Source organism: Oncorhynchus mykiss, chromosome 7 (genome assembly GCF_013265735.2).
Source record: "Oncorhynchus mykiss isolate Arlee chromosome 7, USDA_OmykA_1.1, whole genome shotgun sequence".
Taxonomy (NCBI): Eukaryota; Metazoa; Chordata; class Actinopteri; order Salmoniformes; family Salmonidae; genus Oncorhynchus; species Oncorhynchus mykiss.
Genome location: NC_048571.1, coordinates 7,024,192 through 7,045,875, shown reverse-complemented (window position 1 = coordinate 7,045,875; position 21,684 = coordinate 7,024,192). Strand labels below are relative to the sequence as shown.

The following is a 21,684-nucleotide window of genomic DNA, read 5'->3' as shown; positions in this document are numbered from 1 at the left end:
AGAGTGACTTTTTGGATATTCCCTAGTCTGCCACCGGCATGCACAGACTCAAGCCAGCAGCTATGAAGAGTGACTTTTTGGATATTCCCTAGCCTGCCACCGGCATGCACAGACTCAAGCCAGCAGCTATGAAGAGTGACTTTTTGGATATTCCCTAGCCTGCCACCGGCATGCACAGACTCAAGCCAGCAGCTATGAAGAGTGACTGACAGACAAATACAGTGGGACACACAGATCATCCTTCAGTTTTACTCCTGCATTTAAACGTTAAACCTTCCAATTGGTGTCTCAATATTTACTAGGCTATTCCACTATAAGACTATCTAAGCCCATCTACAGGGCGGCAGGTAGGCTATCAGTTAAGACCATCGGGCCAGTAACCGAAAGGTTGCGGTTTCAAATCCCTGAGCCGACTAGGTTTCAAATCCCTGAGCCGACTAGGTTTCAAATCCCTGAGCCGACTAGGTTTCAAATCCCTGAGCCGACTAGGTTTCAAATCCCTGAGCCGACTAGGTTTCAAATCCCTGAGCCGACTAGGTTTCAAATCCCTGAGCCGACTAGGTTTCAAATCCCTGAGCCGACTAGGTTTCAAAAATATGTCAATATGCCCTTGAGCAAGGCACTTAAAGGAACAATTGGGGTTAAGTCTCTCTGGATAAGAGAGACTGCTAAATGACTAAAATGTCAAATGTAAATTTATGAGGCAACGTTTTCCATACAGAGTGTTGAAATATTAACATGCTTAGGTCTCTGAAAGTAGAGCGTAGAGAGGGCTCCCGTATGTGGGCGAGCAGAGCTGGCAGGGTGCCTCCTCTAAGCTTCAATAATGGATGCAGAGTATGGCTGTCTCCTCAGGGCCTGGACCGAACTGATGATGCTAACACGCTAACGCTACATGAAGGGCTGCATCTCAATAGTGTCTGGTGACTTCCTCTCCCAATCTCCTTTCCTTCATCTGCATTGATATGAAGCCACAGGAGAGCTGAAAGCAATAGGACAGATGAGCGATGACTGCCATGTATCTGACTGGTACTTGTCCACTTCTTTTAGACTACTGCAGCTGAACAAGAGGAGAGGAGATGATTAAAGGAGGACACTGGACTATTGAGACACAGCCTGGTGTGGAGGAGAGGACACTGGACTATTGAGACGCAGCCTGGAGTGAAGGAGGGGACACTGGACTATTGAGACGCAGCCTGGAGTGGAGGAGAGGACACTGGACTATTGAGACGCAGCCTGGAGTGGAGGAGAGGACACTGGACTATTGAGATGCAGCCTGGTGTGGAGGAGAGGACACTGGACTATTGAGATGCAGCCTGGTGTGGAGGAGAGGACACTGGACTATTGAGACGCAGCCTGGAGTGGAGGAGAGGACACTGGACTATTGAGATGCAGCCTGGAGTGGAGGAGAGGACACTGGACTATTGAGACGCAGCCTGGTGTGGAGGAGAGGACACTGGACTATTGAGACACAGCCTGGAGTGGAGGAGAGGACACTGGACTATTGAGATGCAGCCTGGAGTGGAGGAGAGGACACTGGACTATTGAGATGCAGCCTGGAGTGGAGGAGAGGACACTGGACTATTGAGACGCAGCCTGGTGTGGAGGAGAGGACACTGGACTATTGAGACGCAGCCTGGAGTGGAGGAGAGGACACTGGACTATTGAGACGCAGCCTGGAGTGGAGGAGAGGAGCCCCTCAGGCTTAGCTTGAGGAGAGGTAACAGGGAGAGAACACTAGCTTCAGGACTAACATACTGCTCTCTCCAGCTCCTTGTAGCTGGGCAGTTGGGTTAAGCAGGCAGTGTAGTTAAAACCTCTTGAAGCTAGGGGGCACTATTTTTATGTTTGGAAAAATAACGTTCCCAAAGTAAACAGCCTATTTCTCATGACCAGATGCTAGAATTTGCATATAATTGACAGATTAGGATAGAAAACACTAAAGTTTCCAAAACTGTCAAAATATTGTCTGTGGGTATAACAGAACTGATATTGCAGGCGAAAGCCTGAGGATAATCCAATCAGGAAGAGCCTCTTATTTTGTGTTATTCTGTGTTCCTATGCGTGCCTGTCCTCCATTTAAAGGGATATCAACCAGATTCCTTTTTCTGTGGCTTCCCTAAGGTGTCAACAGTCTTTAGACATAGTTTCAGGCTTTCATTTTGAAAAATGAGCGTGAAGGATCACATTGCGTAAGTGGAGAGGTGGGGGCTCTCAGAGTGAGTTGGTGCACAATTGAGTAAACCGGCCATTGTTCCTCCCGCTGTTATGGAAAAAAGCTACACACTCGGTTGATATATTATATATATTTTAAAAACTACCTGAGGAATGATTATAAAAAATGTTTGACATGTTTCTGTGGACATTATGAAGACTATTTGGAATTTCCGTCTGCGTTGTCGTGACCGCTCTTTCCTGTGGATTTCTGAACATAACGCCACAAACAAATGTCGGTATTTTGGGTATAAAAATAATCTTTATGGAACAAAAGGAACATTTGTTGTGTAACTGGGAGTCTCGTGAGTGAAAACATCCGAAGATCAAAGGTAAACGGTTAATTTGATTGCTTTTCTGATTTCCGTGACCAAGCTTCATGATGCTAAGTGTACATAATGCTATGCTAGGCTATCGATAAACTTACACAAACGCTTGGATTGCTTTCGCTGTAAAGCATAATTTCAAAATCTGAGACGACAGGGTGATTTACAAAAGGCTAAGCTGTGTTTCAAAATATTGCACTTGTGATTTCATGAATATGAATATTTTCTAGTAATATTATTTGACTATTGCGCTATGCTATTCAGCGGTTGCAGACGGAAATGATCCCGCTACAGGGATTGGTAGCGTCAGGAAGTTTTAAGCATGAGCACGGCACCCTGGTGAATTTATTAAGGCTTTCTAAGAAGCTTTTCCCTACCCAACCACACCGCTATCGACTGACAGACATGATCTGCATCTGAAATGGCACCCTATTCCCTATATATAGTGCCCTAAAACAAAGTAGTGAAAAGGGTGCCATTTCAGAGTCCTCCACTGACAGGTACAGACACACATCGGTACAGACACACACACTGGTAGAGACACCGCACACTGGTACAGACACGCACACTGGTACAGACACGCACACTGGTACAGACACGCACACTGGTACAGACACGCACACTGGTACAGACACGCACACTGGTACAGACACCGCACACTGGTACAGACACCGCACACTGGTACAGACACACACACTGGTACAGACACACACACTGGTACAGACACACACACTGGTACAGACACACACACTGGTACAGACACACACACTGGTACAGACACGCACACTGGTACAGACACGCACACTGGTACAGACACGCACACTGGTACAGACACGCACACTGGTACAGACACGCACACTGGTACAGACACGTACACTGGTACAGACACGCACACTGGTACAGACACGCACACTGGTACAGACACACACACTGGTACAGACACACACACTGGTACAGACACGCACACTGGTACAGACACACACACTGGTACAGACACAAACACAGACGTGGTGAGCAGCAGAGAGCACCCTGGTCTTACCTTCTGGAGATTCCTCCTGGACGTATGTTCCTGTCAGGTACCTGTGAACCAGCGCAGACTTCCCACTGGCCAGGTTACCCACAATGCCCTGGGGGAGGAAGAAGAACAGGGAAGTGAGGCTGTTTCCTGGTTTTGCATATCTTCTACTTTGGCTTGTAATAATCAGAATGGTTGTGCTGCAGTGGATAAAGCTGAGAAGATCTTCAGAGGAAGACTGCCTCAGATGCCTACATGAATATAGAGAATATGGAATATAGAGGAAGACTGCCTCAGATGCCTACATGAATATAGAGAAAATGGAATATAGAGGAAGACTGCCTCAGATGCATACATGAATATAGAGAATATGGAATATAGAGGAAGACTGCCTCAGATGCCTACATGAATATAGAGAAAATGGAATATAGAGGAAGACTGCCTCAGATGCCTACATGAATATAGAGAATATGGAATATAGAGGAAGACTGCCTCAGATGCCTACATGAATATAGAGAATATGGAATATAGAGGAAGATTGCCTCAGATGCCTACATGAATATAGAGAAAATGGAATATAGAGGAAGACTGCCTCAGATGCCTACATGAATATAGAGAATATGGAATATAGAGGAAGACTGCCTCAGATGCATACATGAATATAGAGAAAATGGAATATAGAGGAAGACTGCCTCAGATGCCTACATGAATATAGAGAATATGGAATATAGAGGAAGACTGCCTCAGATGCCTACATGAATATAGAGAATATGGAATATAGAGGAAGACTGCCTCAGATGCCTACATGAATATAGAGAAAATGGAATATAGAGGAAGACTGCCTCAGATGCCTACATGAATATAGAGAATATGGAATATAGAGGAAGGCAATTCTATTCTGTTTCAAGTTTTGACCTCATTCCTGGTCTGTGTACATGTACGTCCAGGAGAAGACTCACTGGAGCGTTTGTATCCAATTTCAGACTCACCACTTTGAGTTCTGGTACCGATCGGCTCAGGGTCCACTCCTGGCTGTTCACAAAGGCGTCTGCAACAAAGAGAGAGAAGCCTGTCAATCAACGGCACACACACAAGACCCAGATAACATCAGAGGTCTGACAAGCTGTAATACATGTCCTCCAGACGTCACGGCAACAAGGGTTCCAATCTGTTCCTGCTCAGTAGTCACCCACTAACAGGGAGGAAAGAGACAGACAAACGAGAAGGAAGGGGGAGGATGAGGAGACGAGTAGGAGAGACTTCGGGGAGGATGGGAGCGTAACATGAAAGATGACAGCTGAGTGACAGCTAGGATAGCTGCATCCTCTCAGAGATACTTCCTGTCTGGTCTGAATGGATGTCTTCAGTAGAGCATATCAGCTGTACATACACACGGAACAGCAAGTCAACAAGACCGATGATACACTACACTGAACAACTACTATACCAGCTATACCACGAATCCTGAAGAATACTGCCCATAGTAGGTGTGTGTGGTATTGGCTGACATGCTACTGGCTAGGTGTAATATCTCCCTGGCTGTGAGGCTACTGGCTAGGTGTAATATCTCCCTGGCTGTGAGGCTACTGGCTAGGTGTAATATCTCCCTGGCTGTGAGGCTACTGGCTAGGTGTAATATCTCCCTGGCTGTGAGGCTACTGGCTAGGTGTAATATCTCCCTGGCTATGAGGCTACTGGCTAGGTGTAATATCTCCCTGGCTGTGAGGCTACTGGCTAGGTGTAATATCTCCCTGGCCGTGAGGCTACTGGCTAGGTGTAATATCTCCCTGGCCGTGAGGCTACTGGCTAGGTGTAATATCTCCCTGGCTGTGAGGATACTGGCTAGGTGTAATATCTCCCTGGCCGTGAGGCTACTGGCTTGGTGTAATATCTCCCTGGCCGTGAGGCTACTGGCTAGGTGTAATATCTCCCTGGCTGTGAGGATACTGGCTAGGTGTAATATCTCCCTGGCTGTGAGGATACTGGCTAGGTGTAATATCTCCCTGGCTGTGAGGATACTGGCTAGGTGTAATATCTCCCTGACCGTGAGGCTACTGGCTAGGTGTAATATCTCCCTGGCTGTGAGGCTACTGGCTAGGTGTAATATCTCCCTGGCTGTGAGGCTACTGGCTAGGTGTAATATCTCCCTGACCGTGAGGCTACTGGCTAGGTGTAATATCTCCCTGGCTGTGAGGCTACTGGCTAGGTGTAATATCTCCCTGGCTGTAAGGCTACTGGCTAGGTGTAATATCTCCCTGGCTGTGAGGCTACTGGCTAGGTGTAATATCTCCCTGGCTGTAAGGCTACTGGCTAGGTGTAATATCTCCCTGGCTGTGAGGCTACTGGCTAGGTGTAATATCTCCCTGGCTGTGAGGATACTGGCTAGGTGTAATATCTCCCTGGTTGTGAGGCTACTGGCTAGGTGTAATATCTCCCTGGCTGTGAGGATACTGGCTAGGTGTAATATCTCCCTGGCTGTGAGGCCCATTAGCCTGACTGGGCCCAGGTCGTATTATCCATCAGAGGCCCAGCATGGCTGCCAAACAAAAGCAGCAGGCCCGCGGTGGAGCCGGTCACACTCTTAATGTTTAATATCACACCAGCTGCTCTGCGACTGGCTCTATTGGAGCCACTGAGCTCCAAATTGGCTCACTGTTGTGGCGCTGGCAGGGCCATTCTCTGGCTACACACGGGTAATGCCAGAATAGATCTTTCAGGAGGAACCAGGCTAACCAAAGCCCCAATCAGAGGGGATGTGGGCGTGGCTTAGACCCATAGAGGTGAGAGGGTTAGGGGTGGAGCTAGTCATTACATATAAGGCATTCTGATGCCAACTGTCCTTACGCCACACCCGTTTCCTTGTCTGTTATTAAGGCTAGTGGACTAACAGGAGATGTGGCCTCTACTCTGATTCGGTCTGTCGGTCCTGTGTACATTCCTCCACTTCACCCTCTGCTGTTTATGAGACAGAGATTAGACCTGGCAGGATGGATGGAAGGTTAAGTGAGGTCAGTGTGTGGGCCAGTTTATTTAACTGTAGGTTACAGCTGTGTGAGGAGGTTGAGTTGAGAGACTGTAATGTGAATGTGTTGTTTGGAATCTGTTGACTTGACTGTAATAATGGGTGGTGCATGTGTGAATGACTGCTAAATGAGCGTGGGTGAAACAGTGTATTGTCGTCTATAATTGCAGTGTGCTGTGTACAGTTTGTGTGTGTAGTAATGCGTGGGGGGAATAAACTGCCATCCCTCTGCCACTTCAATCACTCCCCTCATTTCCCAAGACCTCCTAGCCTCTCCTCCTCCTCTTCACTGGTTGTTACAGCAGATACTGTAGAACACTCAACACAGCACACACACCTAACTAGTAACGGTCACACACACACACACCTAACTAGTAACGGTCACACACACACACACACCTAACTAGTAACGGTCACACACACACACCTAACTAGTAACGGTCACACACAACTAACTAGTAACGGTCACACACACCTAACTAGTAACGGTCACACACACCTAACTAGTAACGGTCACACACACCTAACTAGTAACGGTCACACACACCTAACTAGTAACGGTCACACACACCTAACTAGTAACGGTCACACACACACACACCTAACTAGTAACGGTCACACACACACACCTAACTAGTAACGGTCACACACACACACACACCTAACTAGTAACGGTCACACACACACACACCTAACTAGTAACGGTCACACACACACACACCTAACTAGTAACGGTCACACACACACACACACACACACACACACACACAACTAGTAACGGTCACACACACACACACACACACCTAACTAGTAACGGTCACACACACACCTAACTAGTAACGGTCACACACACACACACCTAACTAGTAACGGTCACACACACAATTCACTGCTGGTTACTGGTGTGTGTGTGGTCAGTTTTATCAGGGCCATCCAGTCACTCACCACAGTGTTACCCTGGAGGGAGCTGACACATATAATATCAGGTCATTCTAGAAAAGGACTCTGTTCATGCTTGTTATAATCCCACACAACACAGTGCTGTTCTAATAGAAGGCCATTTAGCAGACACTATTATCCAGAGAGACTTGGTCCAGAGAGACTTGGTCCAGAGAGACTTGGTCCAGAGAGACTTGGTCCAGAGAGACTTGGTCCAGAGAGACTTGGTCCAGAGAGACTTGGTCCAGAGAGACTTGGTCCAGAGAGACTTAGTCATGCATGCATACATTTTCACGTATGGGTGGCCCCAGCGGGAAACGAACCCATGACCCTTGGCATTGCAGGCGTCATGCTCTACCAACTGTGCCACACACACCATTCAGCCGTTCCTTTTCTCCAGACACCCCCGTGTGTTATCTTGCTGGGTAAGTAGGTCACAGACCCCACGATCAGACAGGACTGAGGACCACAAACAACCCTGTTCCATTTAGGCCTCCATTTGGACCAGTGTTAGCTTTACTAATTCATCAGGGACAATCTGTGTCAGGCAGACACTACACCACAGGCAGACACTACACTGCACTACAGGCAGACACTACACCACAGGCAGACACGACTACAGGCAGACAGACACTACACCACAGGCAGACACTACACTACAGGCAGACACGACACTACACTACAGGCAGACACGACACTACACTACAGGCAGACACGACACTACACTACAGGCAGACACGACACTACAGGCAGACACGACTACAGGCAGACAGACACGACTACAGGCAGACAGACACGACACTACAGGCAGACAGACACGACACTACAGGCAGACACGACACTACAGGCAGACACGACACTACAGGCAGACACGACACTACAGGCAGACACGACACTACAGGCAGACACACTACACTACAGGCAGACACGACACTACACTACAGGCAGACACGACACTACAGGCAGACACGACACTACAGGCAGACACGACACTACAGGCAGACACACTACACTACAGGCAGACACACTACTACACTACAGGCAGACACGACACTACAGGCAGACACGACACGACAGGCAGACACGACACTACAGGCAGACACGACACGACACTACAGGCAGACACGACACTACAGGCAGACACGACACTACAGGCAGACACGACACTACAGGCAGACACGACACTACACTACAGGCAGACACGACACGACAGGCAGACACGACACTACACTACAGGCAGACACGACACTACACTACAGGCAGACACGACACTACAGGCAGACACGACACTACAGGCAGACACACTACACTACAGGCAGACACTACACTACAGGCAGACATGACACTACAGGCAGACACGACACTACAGGCAGACACGACACTACAGGCAGACACGACACGACAGGCAGACACGACACGACACTACAGGCAGACACGACACGACAGGCAGACACGACACTACACTACAGGCAGACACTACACTACAGGCAGACACGACACTACAGGCAGACACGACACTACAGGCAGACACGACACTACAGGCAGACACTACACTACAGGCAGACACGACACTACAGGCAGACACGACACTACAGGCAGACACGACACGACAGTACAGGTAGACACGACACGACAGTACAGGCAGACACGACACGACACTACAGGCAGACACGACACGACACTACAGGCAGACACGACTCTACGACAGGCAGACACGACTCTACGACAGGCAGACACGACTCTACGACAGGCAGACACGACTCTACGACAGGCAGACACGACTCTACTCTACAGGCAGACACGACTCTACGACAGGCAGACACTACACTACTCTACAGGCAGACACGACTCTACTCTACAGGCAGACACGACTCTACTCTACAGGCAGACACGACTCTACTCTACAGGCAGACACTACACTACTCTACAGGCAGACACTACACTACTCTACAGGCAGACACTACACTACTCTACAGGCAGACACTACACTACTCTACAGGCAGACACGACTCTACTCTACAGGCAGACACTACACTACTCTACAGGCAGACACGACTCTACTCTACAGGCAGACACTACACTACTCTACAGGCAGACACTACACTACTCTACAGGCAGACACTACACTACTCTACAGGCAGACACTACACTACTCTACAGGCAGACACTACACTACTCTACAGGCAGACACTACACTACTCTACAGGCAGACACTACACTACTCTACAGGCAGACACTACACTACTCTACAGGCAGACACGACTCTACTCTACAGGCAGACACTACACTACTCTACAGGCAGACACTACACTACTCTACAGGCAGACACTACACTACTCTACAGGCAGACACTACACTACTCTACAGACAGACACTACACTACTCTACAGGCAGACACTACACTACTCTACAGGCAGACACTACACTACTCTACAGGCAGACACGACTCTACTCTACAGGCAGACACTACTCTACAGGCAGACACGACTCTACTCTACAGGCAGACACTACTCTACAGGCAGACACTACACTACTCTACAGGCAGACACGACTCTACTCTACAGGCAGACACTACACTACTCTACAGGCAGACACGACTCTACTCTACAGGCAGACACTACACTACTCTACAGGCAGACACTACACTACTCTACAGGCAGACACTACACTACTCTACAGGCAGACACTACACTACTCTACAGGCAGACACTACACTACTCTACAGGCAGACACTACACTACTCTACAGGCAGACACTACACTACTCTACAGGCAGACACTACACTACTCTACAGGCAGACACTACACTACTCTACAGACAGACACTACTCTACTCTACAGACACCACACACTCTTTATTAATGCCTTGAGTACCAAACAGGTGCTTTCAAAGATGTGGTTATGGGAAGGCTGTGGACCATATTTTCCGACGTTATCCCAACCCATCGTATTCCACCACATCAGTCCAGTCTCCCGTGTCTGAGGACAGCAGGTGTCACGTCCTCTGACATGTTACAGCGTCTCAGACCTTGACCTCTGTAGCACCACTTCAGAAGATGTTCATGACTTGCTTGTGGGCAAGAGACTAATCTACTGCATCAATTTAGTGGACCACAACATATTTCTGAAAGCATTTGATGTGTCCCAGAGTTGAGAAAACACTGGGATAGATAACACATGATGACAACAACCCCCCCCCCCCCCCCCCCCCCCCATCCCCCTCCCTCCCTCCCTCATCCTCATCCTCCTCCCTCCCCCATCCATTTAAATAAGTCAGTGTCCCCCTCCTAACCCCGCCTCTGTCTGATGGTCTATTGGGATTGGTCAGACAACAGCGGGACTGGAAAGAATCCAGTAAAAATGGTTCCTATTGGCCGACTGGTACACAGGGGTGTATTGTTGCCCTGGTACCCCGGTCTGTAGTTATGGGACCTAGCTGGCTGGCTGTGTGGAGGATCACAAATGGCCGCCTGTGTTCTGTTCACCTCTCGCTGACAGACAGGATGTTGTTATAGCTGCATCCTGTTTTCAGAGCTGGGGGACCGGCTAACACCGCTCCAGTTTCCCCGGTGGCTCCCAGTAAATGAGTGGCTAATAGCCACTTGACTAACAAGCTACATGACTGACTAGCCCTGTATGCCATCATGCTACACTGGTACAGAGCATTAGCCATGTGTATTTACACCTGCATTGTCTACCTAGCTATCCCATCTTAGTGTTCAATTCACTAACTACCCCCTTCACTGACCTGCAACTGTGGCAAGAGGGGAGCTCACCTGGGAAATGCCTCCAGGGTCAATGCTATTAACATTATGTTGATTTGGTGGGTCAGCAGAGAATGAAGAGAGCATTCCCAGCCCAACAATGTGTGTGAACCACTGGGCTACAGAAGTCCACCTGCCCCGTATCAATCCATCAACCAAGATCAACCATCACGTCGCCTTGTCACCGCGCCCACAGTGTCTGGCTACCAGCGTCCGTCCCTTCACTCTGTCACCCCACACACCAGCTGTATGTCATACCACCTGTTGGCTCTCACTGGTGCGTGTTCCACAGCCGACACACACACACACACAGGAAGGGAACTTGCCACTCAGCAGTCTGTGTTAATGAGTCATTAACATGAAACAAATGTTGACTCTGGCTGCTGCCAGAAGAAAGCAAGGAATTGAATGTATCCATCCTAGATTATTACAGTATGGCTATTTTAGTGTGAGACACACACAAACACCAGGGATTCTGTAGGGAAAATGTCCTTCTTCCGAAATTCTGATGTGAACTTTGAAGACGTTAGAATAACTGTCCACCCTTACTTTTCCTCAGCCAACAAGACAAGTACCGAACAGTAAATCACTAGCCTATTTCAATCTACTATCCCCCATAGTAGAAACGGACTCTGGGACAGCTATGGGACGAGAAAGTGAGTTGGAGGAGAGAGATGTGAGGAAGACTGCATACAAGGCAGAAAAGAGCGAGAGAGAGAGAGAGAGACAGAGAGAGAGACAGAGAGACAGAGAGAGAGACAGAGAGAGAGACAGAGACAGAGAGAGAGACAGAGAGAGAGAGAGAGAGACAGAGAGAGAGAGACAGAGCGAGAGAGAGAGAGAGACAGAGAGAGAGAGAGAGAGACAGAGAGAGAGACACAGAGAGAGGGACAGAGAGAGAGAGAGACAGAGAGAGAGAGAGAGAGAGAGAGAGAGAGAGAGCCAGAGACCCCAGTAGCAGCAGGGGTCTGACTACTGTTCTCCTGCTGAACATGTGTAACCAATACAGGGACAGAGCTGAGCTCTCTCTGTGACATGCTGCAGACACAGACTTTACACAGAGATGTCGGCAGACATTCCTCAACACGAGAGGAGAAGAGAGGGACAGAGGAAGAGAGAGTGGCACACAGTCAAGAGCAGGCTTCATTCATGCTGAGAGAGAGATGGAGAGGGAGGAAGAGATATGCAGGAGAGAGATGGAGAGGGAGGAAGAGATATGCAGGAGAGACAGATGGAGGGAGGAAGAGATATGCAGGAGAGACAGATGGAGAGAGAGGAAGAGATATGCAGGAGAGACAGATGGAGAGGGAGGAAGAGATATGGGGGAGAGACAGATAGAGATATGCAGGAGAGACAGATGGAGAGGGAGGAAGAGATATGCAGGAGAGACAGATGGAGAGAGGAAGAGATATGCAGGAGAGACAGATGGAGAGGGAGGAAGAGATATGCAGGAGAGAGATGGAGAGGGAGGAAGAGATATGCAGGAGAGACAGATGGAGAGAGGAAGAGATATGCAGGAGAGACAGATGGAGAGGGAGGAAGAGATATGCAGGAGAGACAGATGGAGAGAGGAAGAGATATGCAGGAGAGAGATGGAGAGAGGAAGAGATATGCAGGAGAGACAGATGGAGAGGGAGGAAGAGATATGCAGGAGAGAGATGGAGAGGGAGGAAAAGATATGCAGGAGAGACAGATGGAGAGGGAGGAAGAGATATGCAGGAGAGAGATGGAGAGGGAGGAAGAGATATGCAGGAGAGACAGATGGAGAGGGAGGAAGAGATATGCAGGAGAGACAGATGGAGAGGGAGGAAGAGATATGCAGGAGAGACAGATGGAGAGGGAGGAAGAGATATGCAGGAGAGAGATGGAGAGGGAGGAAGAGATATGGGGGAGAGACAGATAGAGATATGCAGGAGAGACAGATGGAGAGGGAGGAAGAGATATGCAGGAGAGAGAGATGGAGAGGGAGGAAGAGATATGGGGGAGAGACAGATAGAGATATGCAGGAGAGACAGATGGAGAGAGGAAGAGATATGCAGGAGAGAGATGGAGAGGGAGGAAGAGATATGCAGGAGAGACAGATGGAGCGGGAGGAAGAGATATGCAGGAGAGAGATGGAGGGAGGAAGAGATATGCAGGAGAGACAGATGGAGAGGGAGGAAGAGATATGGGGGAGAGACAGATAGAGATATGCAGGAGAGACAGATGGAGAGAGAGGAAGAGATATGCAGGAGAGAGATGGAGAGGGAGGAAGAGATATGCAGGAGAGAGATGGAGAGGGAGGAAGAGATATGGGGGAGAGACAGATAGAGAGGGAGGAAGAGATATGCAGGAGAGAGATGGAGAGGGAGGAAGAGATATGGGGGAGAGACAGATGGAGAGGGAGGAAGAGATATGCAGGAGAGAGATGGAGAGGGAGGAAGAGATATGGGGGAGAGACAGATGGAGAGGGAGGAAGAGATATGCAGGAGAGAGATGGAGAGGGAGGAAGAGATATGCAGGAGAGAGATGGAGAGGGAGGAAGAGATATGCAGGAGAGACAGATGGAGAGGGAGGAAGAGATATGCAGGAGAGACAGATGGAGAGAGAGGAAGATATATGCAGGAGAGAGATGGAGAGGGAGGAAGAGATATGGGGGAGAGACAGATGGAGAGGGAGGAAGAGATATGGGGGAGAGACAGATGGAGAGGGAGGAAGAGATATGGGGGAGAGACAGATAGAGATATGCAGGAGAGAGATGGAGAGAGAGGAAGAGATATGCAGGAGAGAGATGGAGAGGGAGGAAGAGATATGCAGGAGAGACAGATGGAGAGGGAGGAAGAGATATGCAGGAGAGACAGATGGAGAGAGAGGAAGAGATATGCAGGAGAGACAGATGGAGAGGGAGGAAGAGATATGCAGGAGAGAGATGGAGAGGGAGGAAGAGATATGCAGGAGAGAGATGGAGAGGGAGGAAGAGATATGCAGGAGAGACAGATGGAGAGGGAGGAAGAGATATGCAGGAGAGAGATGGAGAGGGAGGAAGAGATATGCAGGAGAGACAGATGGAGAGGGAGGAAGAGATATGCAGGAGAGAGATGGAGAGGGAGGAAGAGATATGCAGGAGAGACAGATGGAGAGGGAGGAAGAGATATGCAGGAGAGAGATGGAGAGGGAGGAAGAGATATGCAGGAGAGACAGATGGAGAGGGAGGAAGAGATATGCAGGAGGGAGATGGAGAGGGAGGAAGAGATATGCAGGAGAGACAGATGGAGAGGGAGGAAGAGATATGCAGGAGAGAGATGGAGAGGGAGGAAGAGATATGGGGGAGAGACAGATGGAGAGGGAGGAAGAGATATGCAGGAGAGAGATGGAGAGGGAGGAAGAGATATGCAGGAGAGACAGATGGAGAGGGAGGAAGAGATATGCAGGAGAGACAGATGGAGAGGGAGGAAGAGATATGCAGGAGAGAGATGGAGAGGGAGGAAGAGATATGCAGGAGAGACAGATGGAGAGGGAGGAAGAGATATGCAGGAGAGACAGATGGAGAGGGAGGAAGAGATATGCAGGAGAGAGATGGAGAGGGAGGAAGAGATATGCAGGAGAGAGATGGAGAGGGAGGAAGAGATATGGGGGAGAGACAGATAGAGAGGGAGGAAGAGATATGCAGGAGAGAGATGGAGAGGGAGGAAGAGATATGCAGGAGAGACAGATGGAGAGGGAGGAAGAGATATGCAGGAGAGACAGATGGAGAGGGAGGAAGAGATATGCAGGAGAGAGATGGAGAGGGAGGAAGAGATATGCAGGAGAGACAGATGGAGAGGGAGGAAGAGATATGCAGGAGAGACAGATGGAGGGGGAGGAAGAGATATGCAGGAGAGACAGATGGAGAGAGAGGAAGAGATATGCAGGAGAGACAGATGGAGAGGGAGGAAGAGATATGGGGGAGAGACAGATAGAGATATGCAGGAGAGACAGATGGAGAGGGAGGAAGAGATATGCAGGAGAGAGATGGAGAGAGGAAGAGATATGCAGGAGAGACAGATGGAGAGGGAGGAAGAGATATGGGGGAGAGAGATGGAGGGAGGAAGAGATATGCAGGAGAGAGATGGAGAGGGAGGAAGAGATATGGGGGAGAGAGATGGAGAGGGAGGAAGAGATATGGGGGAGAGAGATGGAGAGGGAGGAAGAGATATGCAGGAGAGACAGATGGAGGGAGGAAGAGATATGCAGGAGAGAGATGGAGAGGGAGGAAGAGATATGCAGGAGAGAGATGGAGAGGGAGGAAGAGATATGCAGGAGAGAGATGGAGAGGGAGGAAGAGATATGCAGGAGAGAGAGGGAGAGGGAGGAAGAGATATGGGGGAGAGAGATGGAGAGGGAGGAAGAGATATGCAGGAGAGAGATGGAGGGAGGAAGAGATATGCAGGAGAGAGATGGAGAGGGAGGAAGAGATATGCAGGAGAGACAGATGGAGAGGGAGGAAGAGATATGGGGGAGAGACAGATGGAGAGGGAGGAAGAGATATGGGGGAGAGACAGATAGAGATATGCAGGAGAGACAGATGGAGAGGGAGGAAGAGATATGCAGGAGAGACAGATGGAGAGAGAGGAAGAGATATGCAGGAGAGACAGATGGAGAGGGAGGAAGAGATATGCAGGAGAGACAGATGGAGAGGGAGGAAGAGATATGCAGGAGAGACAGATGGAGAGGGAGGAAGAGATATGCAGGAGAGAGATGGAGAGGGAGGAAGAGATATGCAGGAGAGAGAGATGGAGAGGGAGGAAGAGATATGCAGGAGAGAGAGATGGAGAGGGAGGAAGAGATATGGGGGAGAGACAGATAGAGATATGCAGGAGAGACAGATGGAGAGGGAGGAAGAGATATGCAGGAGAGAGAGATGGAGAGGGAGGAAGAGATATGCAGGAGAGACAGATGGAGAGGGAGGAAGAGATATGCAGGAGAGAGATGGAGAGGGAGGAAGAGATATGCAGGAGAGACAGATGGAGAGGGAGGAAGAGATATGCAGGAGAGACAGATGGAGAGGGAGGAAGAGATATGCAGGAGAGAAATGGAGAGGGAGGAAGAGATATGCAGGAGAGAGATGGAGAGGGAGGAAGAGATATGCAGGAGAGACAGATGGAGGGAGGAAGAGATATGGGGGAGAGACAGATGGAGAGGGAGGAAGAGATATGCAGGAGAGACAGATGGAGAGGGAGGAAGAGATATGCAGGAGAGACAGATGGAGAGGGAGGAAGAGATATGCAGGAGAGAGATGGAGAGGGAGGAAGAGATATGCAGGAGAGACAGATGGAGAGGGAGGAAGAGATATGCAGGAGAGACAGATGGAGATATGCAGGAGAGACAGATGGAGAGGGAGGAAGAGATATGCAGGAGAGAGAGATGGAGAGGGAGGAAGAGATATGGGGGAGAGACAGATAGAGATATGCAGGAGAGACAGATGGAGAGAGAGGAAGAGATATGCAGGAGAGAGATGGAGAGGGAGGAAGAGATATGCAGGAGAGACAGATGGAGAGGGAGGAAGAGATATGCAGGAGAGAGATGGAGGGAGGAAGAGATATGCAGGAGAGACAGATGGAGAGGGAGGAAGAGATATGGGGGAGAGACAGATAGAGATATGCAGGAGAGACAGATGGAGAGAGAGGAAGAGATATGCAGGAGAGAGATGGAGAGGGAGGAAGAGATATGCAGGAGAGAGATGGAGAGGGAGGAAGAGATATGGGGGAGAGACAGATAGAGAGGGAGGAAGAGATATGCAGGAGAGAGATGGAGAGGGAGGAAGAGATATGGGGGAGAGAGATGGAGAGGGAGGAAGAGATATGCAGGAGAGAGATGGAGGGAGGAAGAGATATGCAGGAGAGAGATGGAGAGGGAGGAAGAGATATGCAGGAGAGACAGATGGAGAGGGAGGAAGAGATATGGGGGAGAGACAGATGGAGAGGGAGGAAGAGATATGGGGGAGAGACAGATAGAGATATGCAGGAGAGACAGATGGAGAGGGAGGAAGAGATATGCAGGAGAGACAGATGGAGAGAGAGGAAGAGATATGCAGGAGAGACAGATGGAGAGGGAGGAAGAGATATGCAGGAGAGACAGATGGAGAGGGAGGAAGAGATATGCAGGAGAGACAGATGGAGAGGGAGGAAGAGATATGCAGGAGAGAGATGGAGAGGGAGGAAGAGATATGCAGGAGAGAGAGATGGAGAGGGAGGAAGAGATATGCAGGAGAGAGAGATGGAGAGGGAGGAAGAGATATGGGGGAGAGACAGATAGAGATATGCAGGAGAGACAGATGGAGAGGGAGGAAGAGATATGCAGGAGAGAGAGATGGAGAGGGAGGAAGAGATATGCAGGAGAGACAGATGGAGAGGGAGGAAGAGATATGCAGGAGAGAGATGGAGAGGGAGGAAGAGATATGCAGGAGAGACAGATGGAGAGGGAGGAAGAGATATGCAGGAGAGACAGATGGAGAGGGAGGAAGAGATATGCAGGAGAGAAATGGAGAGGGAGGAAGAGATATGCAGGAGAGAGATGGAGAGGGAGGAAGAGATATGCAGGAGAGACAGATGGAGGGAGGAAGAGATATGGGGGAGAGACAGATGGAGAGGGAGGAAGAGATATGCAGGAGAGACAGATGGAGAGGGAGGAAGAGATATGCAGGAGAGACAGATGGAGAGGGAGGAAGAGATATGCAGGAGAGAGATGGAGAGGGAGGAAGAGATATGCAGGAGAGACAGATGAGAGGGAGGAAGAGATATGCAGGAGAGACAGATGGAGATATGCAGGAGAGACAGATGGAGAGGGAGGAAGAGATATGCAGGAGAGAGAGATGGAGAGGGAGGAAGAGATATGGGGGAGAGACAGATAGAGATATGCAGGAGAGACAGATGGAGAGAGAGGAAGAGATATGCAGGAGAGAGATGGAGAGGGAGGAAGAGATATGCAGGAGAGACAGATGGAGAGGGAGGAAGAGATATGCAGGAGAGAGATGGAGGGAGGAAGAGATATGCAGGAGAGACAGATGGAGAGGGAGGAAGAGATATGGGGGAGAGACAGATAGAGATATGCAGGAGAGACAGATGGAGAGAGAGGAAGAGATATGCAGGAGAGAGATGGAGAGGGAGGAAGAGATATGCAGGAGAGAGATGGAGAGGGAGGAAGAGATATGGGGGAGAGACAGATAGAGAGGGAGGAAGAGATATGCAGGAGAGAGATGGAGAGGGAGGAAGAGATATGGGGGAGAGACAGATGGAGAGGGAGGAAGAGATATGCAGGAGAGAGATGGAGAGGGAGGAAGAGATATGGGGGAGAGACAGATGGAGAGGGAGGAAGAGATATGCAGGAGAGAGATGGAGAGGGAGGAAGAGATATGCAGGAGAGAGATGGAGAGGGAGGAAGAGATATGCAGGAGAGACAGATGGAGAGGGAGGAAGATATATGCAGGAGAGAGATGGAGAGGGAGGAAGAGATATGGGGGAGAGAGATGGAGAGGGAGGAAGAGATATGCAGGAGAGAGATGGAGAGAGGAAGAGATATGCAGGAGAGACAGATGGAGAGGGAGGAAGAGATATGCAGGAGAGAGATGGAGAGGGAGGAAGAGATATGCAGGAGAGAGATGGAGAGGGAGGAAGAGATATGCAGGAGAGACAGATGGAGAGGGAGGAAGAGATATGCAGGAGAGAGATGGAGAGGGAGGAAGAGATATGCAGGAGAGACAGATGGAGAGAGAGGAAGAGATATGCAGGAGAGACAGATGGAGAGAGAGGAAGATATATGCAGGAGAGACAGATGGAGAGGGAGGAAGAGATATGCAGGAGAGACAGATGGAGAGAGAGGAAGAGATATGCAGGAGAGACAGATGGAGGGAGGAAGAGATATGCAGGAGAGACAGATGGAGAGAGAGGAAGAGATATGCAGGAGAGACAGATGGAGAGGGAGGAAGAGATATGGGGGAGAGACAGATAGAGATATGCAGGAGAGACAGATGGAGAGGGAGGAAGAGATATGCAGGAGAGACAGATGGAGAGGGAGGAAGAGATATGGGGGAGAGAGATGGAGAGGGAGGAAGAGATATGGGGGAGAGACAGATGGAGAGGGAGGAAGAGATATGCAGGAGAGACAGATGGAGAGGGAGGAAGAGATATGCAGGAGAGAGATGGAGAGGGAGGAAGAGATATGCAGGAGAGAGAGATGGAGAGGGAGGAAGAGATATGCAGGAGAGAGATGGAGGAAGAGGGGAAAATAGTGATTAGAGAAGTAGAAAGATGGGGGTAAGGAGGAAGAGAGATGCTCATGGCCCAGTGGTCTGTCTCCCAGAGAGATACACAGACTTTTTGTATTTATTAGGGATCCCCATGCTGCCAAGGCAGCAGCTACTCCTCCCTCCTCCTCTCTACCTGCCTCCCTCGCTCTGCGCAATATAGAGCTGAAGGAGCGAGAGAGAAGAAAGTCATTTTTTTTCTCAGGCCTCTTCACATGTTCAGTGTGTGAGTCAGTAAAGAGGTGGAGAGAGCAGAACAGACCACTTAAAAAAATAATATTTATTTAACTAGGCAAGTCAGTTAAGAACAGATTCTTATTTAACGGCCTAGGAACAGTGTAACCCACTGTCATTCTAAATGAGAACTTACAGGGGCAGAACGACAGATTTTTACCTTGTCAGCTCGGGGATTTGATCTGGCAACCTTTCGGTTACTAGTCCAACGCTCTAACCACGAGGCTGCCTGACAGATAAAGATTGAATACGACAATCCTGGTAGCAGATACCAAAAGGAAACAGGCTGTAAAAGGTCAAGGTTGAATGGAGCTGAAGGGTGGGACTAATAACAAGATAACTAATGTAAAATATATGGGTGTGTAAAATGTATATCGGTTCAGAACGTTTGTGAAATAGCACAGTTACAAATATATGGCAAACAGAAATCAAACTGGATGGACATCAGAAATAGAGGACAGGACTAAAGACAAACACAATAGAACTATTGTAAAATACTGTCTGTTAAATGTATATAGTATATATAAGCTGGAAGTAGAAGCCTAAGTGTTGTTGTTCATTAGTTACTCCATTTAGGGTTAATGGTGAATAATAAAGGTATATTCTAAAACTGTGTGTGTGTGTGTGTGTGTGTGTGTGTGTGTGTGTGTGTGTGTGTGTGTGTGTGTGTGTGTGTGTGTGTGAGAACGAACGAACACGTTCAAAAGTTGAGTCACTTATCAATGTCTTTGTTTTTGAAAGAAAAGCAAAACATTTTATACATTAAAATAACATTAAATTGATCAGAAATACAGTGTAGATGGCTGATTTTTAATGGAATATCTACATAGGCGTAGAGGCCCATTATCAGCAACCATCACTCCTGTGTTCCAATGTCACGTTGTGTTAGCGAATCCAAGTTTATCATTTTAAAGGCTAATTGATCGTTCATTTCAGAAGGGTATTCTATGTTAGCACAGCTGAAAACTGTTGTCCTGATTAAAGAAGCAATAAAAGTAACCTTCTTTAGACTAGTTGAGTATCTGGAGCATCAGCATTTGTGGGTTCAATTACAGGCTCAAAATGGCCAGAAACAAAGAACTTTCTTCTGAAACTCATCAGTCGATTCTTGTTCTGAGAAATTAAGGCTCTTCCTTCCTTGTTCTGGGATTGATTTTCGCTTCTCGCACCAAAGCACGTTAATCTCTAGGAGACAGAACGCGTCTCCTTCCTGAGCGGAGTGGTCTGGTCTAGAGGTCGACCGATTATGATTTTTCAACGCCGATACCGATTATTGGAGGACCAAAAAAAGCCGATACCGATTAATCAGCCGAATTCTTTGTATTTTTTATTTGTAATAATGACAATTACAACAATACTGAATTAACACTTATTTTAACTTAATATAAAACGTAAATAAAATCAATTTAGCCTCAAATAAATAATGAAACATGTTCAATTTGGTTTAAATAACAAAGTGTTGGAGAAGAAAGTAATATGTGCCAATATGCAATATGTGCCATTTCAAAATATGTGCCATGTAAAAAATGTGCCATGTAAAATATGTGCCATGTAAAATATGTGCCATGTAAAATATGTGCCATGTAAAATATGTGCCATGTAAAAAATGTGCCATGTAAAATATGTGCCATGTAAAATATGTGCCATGTAAAAAATGTGCCATGTAAAATATGTGCCATGTAAAAAATGTGCCATGTAAAATATGTGCCATGTAAAATATGTGCCATGTAAAATATGTGCCATGTAAAATATGTGCCATGTAAAAAATGTGCCATGTAAAAAATGTGCCATGTAAAATATGTGCCATGTAAAAAAGCTAACATTTAAGTTCCTTGCTCAAAACATGAGAACATATGTAAGTTGGTGGTTCCTTTTAACATGAGTCTTCAATATTCTCAGGTAAGACGTTTT

The 21,684-nt window shown here is 48.3% G+C and overlaps 1 protein-coding gene across 7 annotated transcripts in view; it reads right to left on the bottom strand.

The window, feature by feature from the left end:
* The window catches only part of LOC110527298 (arf-GAP with GTPase, ANK repeat and PH domain-containing protein 1), a 249,244-nt gene that overhangs the window by 138,359 nt on the left and 89,201 nt on the right, over positions 1-21,684 (bottom strand). For all 7 annotated transcript variants that reach the window (XM_036982303.1, XM_036982301.1, XM_036982302.1 and 4 more), the window contains exons 2-3: positions 4,545-4,603; positions 3,580-3,667 (exon numbers count right to left, since the gene is read on the bottom strand). In XM_036982303.1, coding sequence (XP_036838198.1) covers positions 3,580-3,667; positions 4,545-4,603 — 147 coding nt within the window. The remainder of the gene's footprint in view (positions 1-3,579; positions 3,668-4,544; positions 4,604-21,684) is intronic.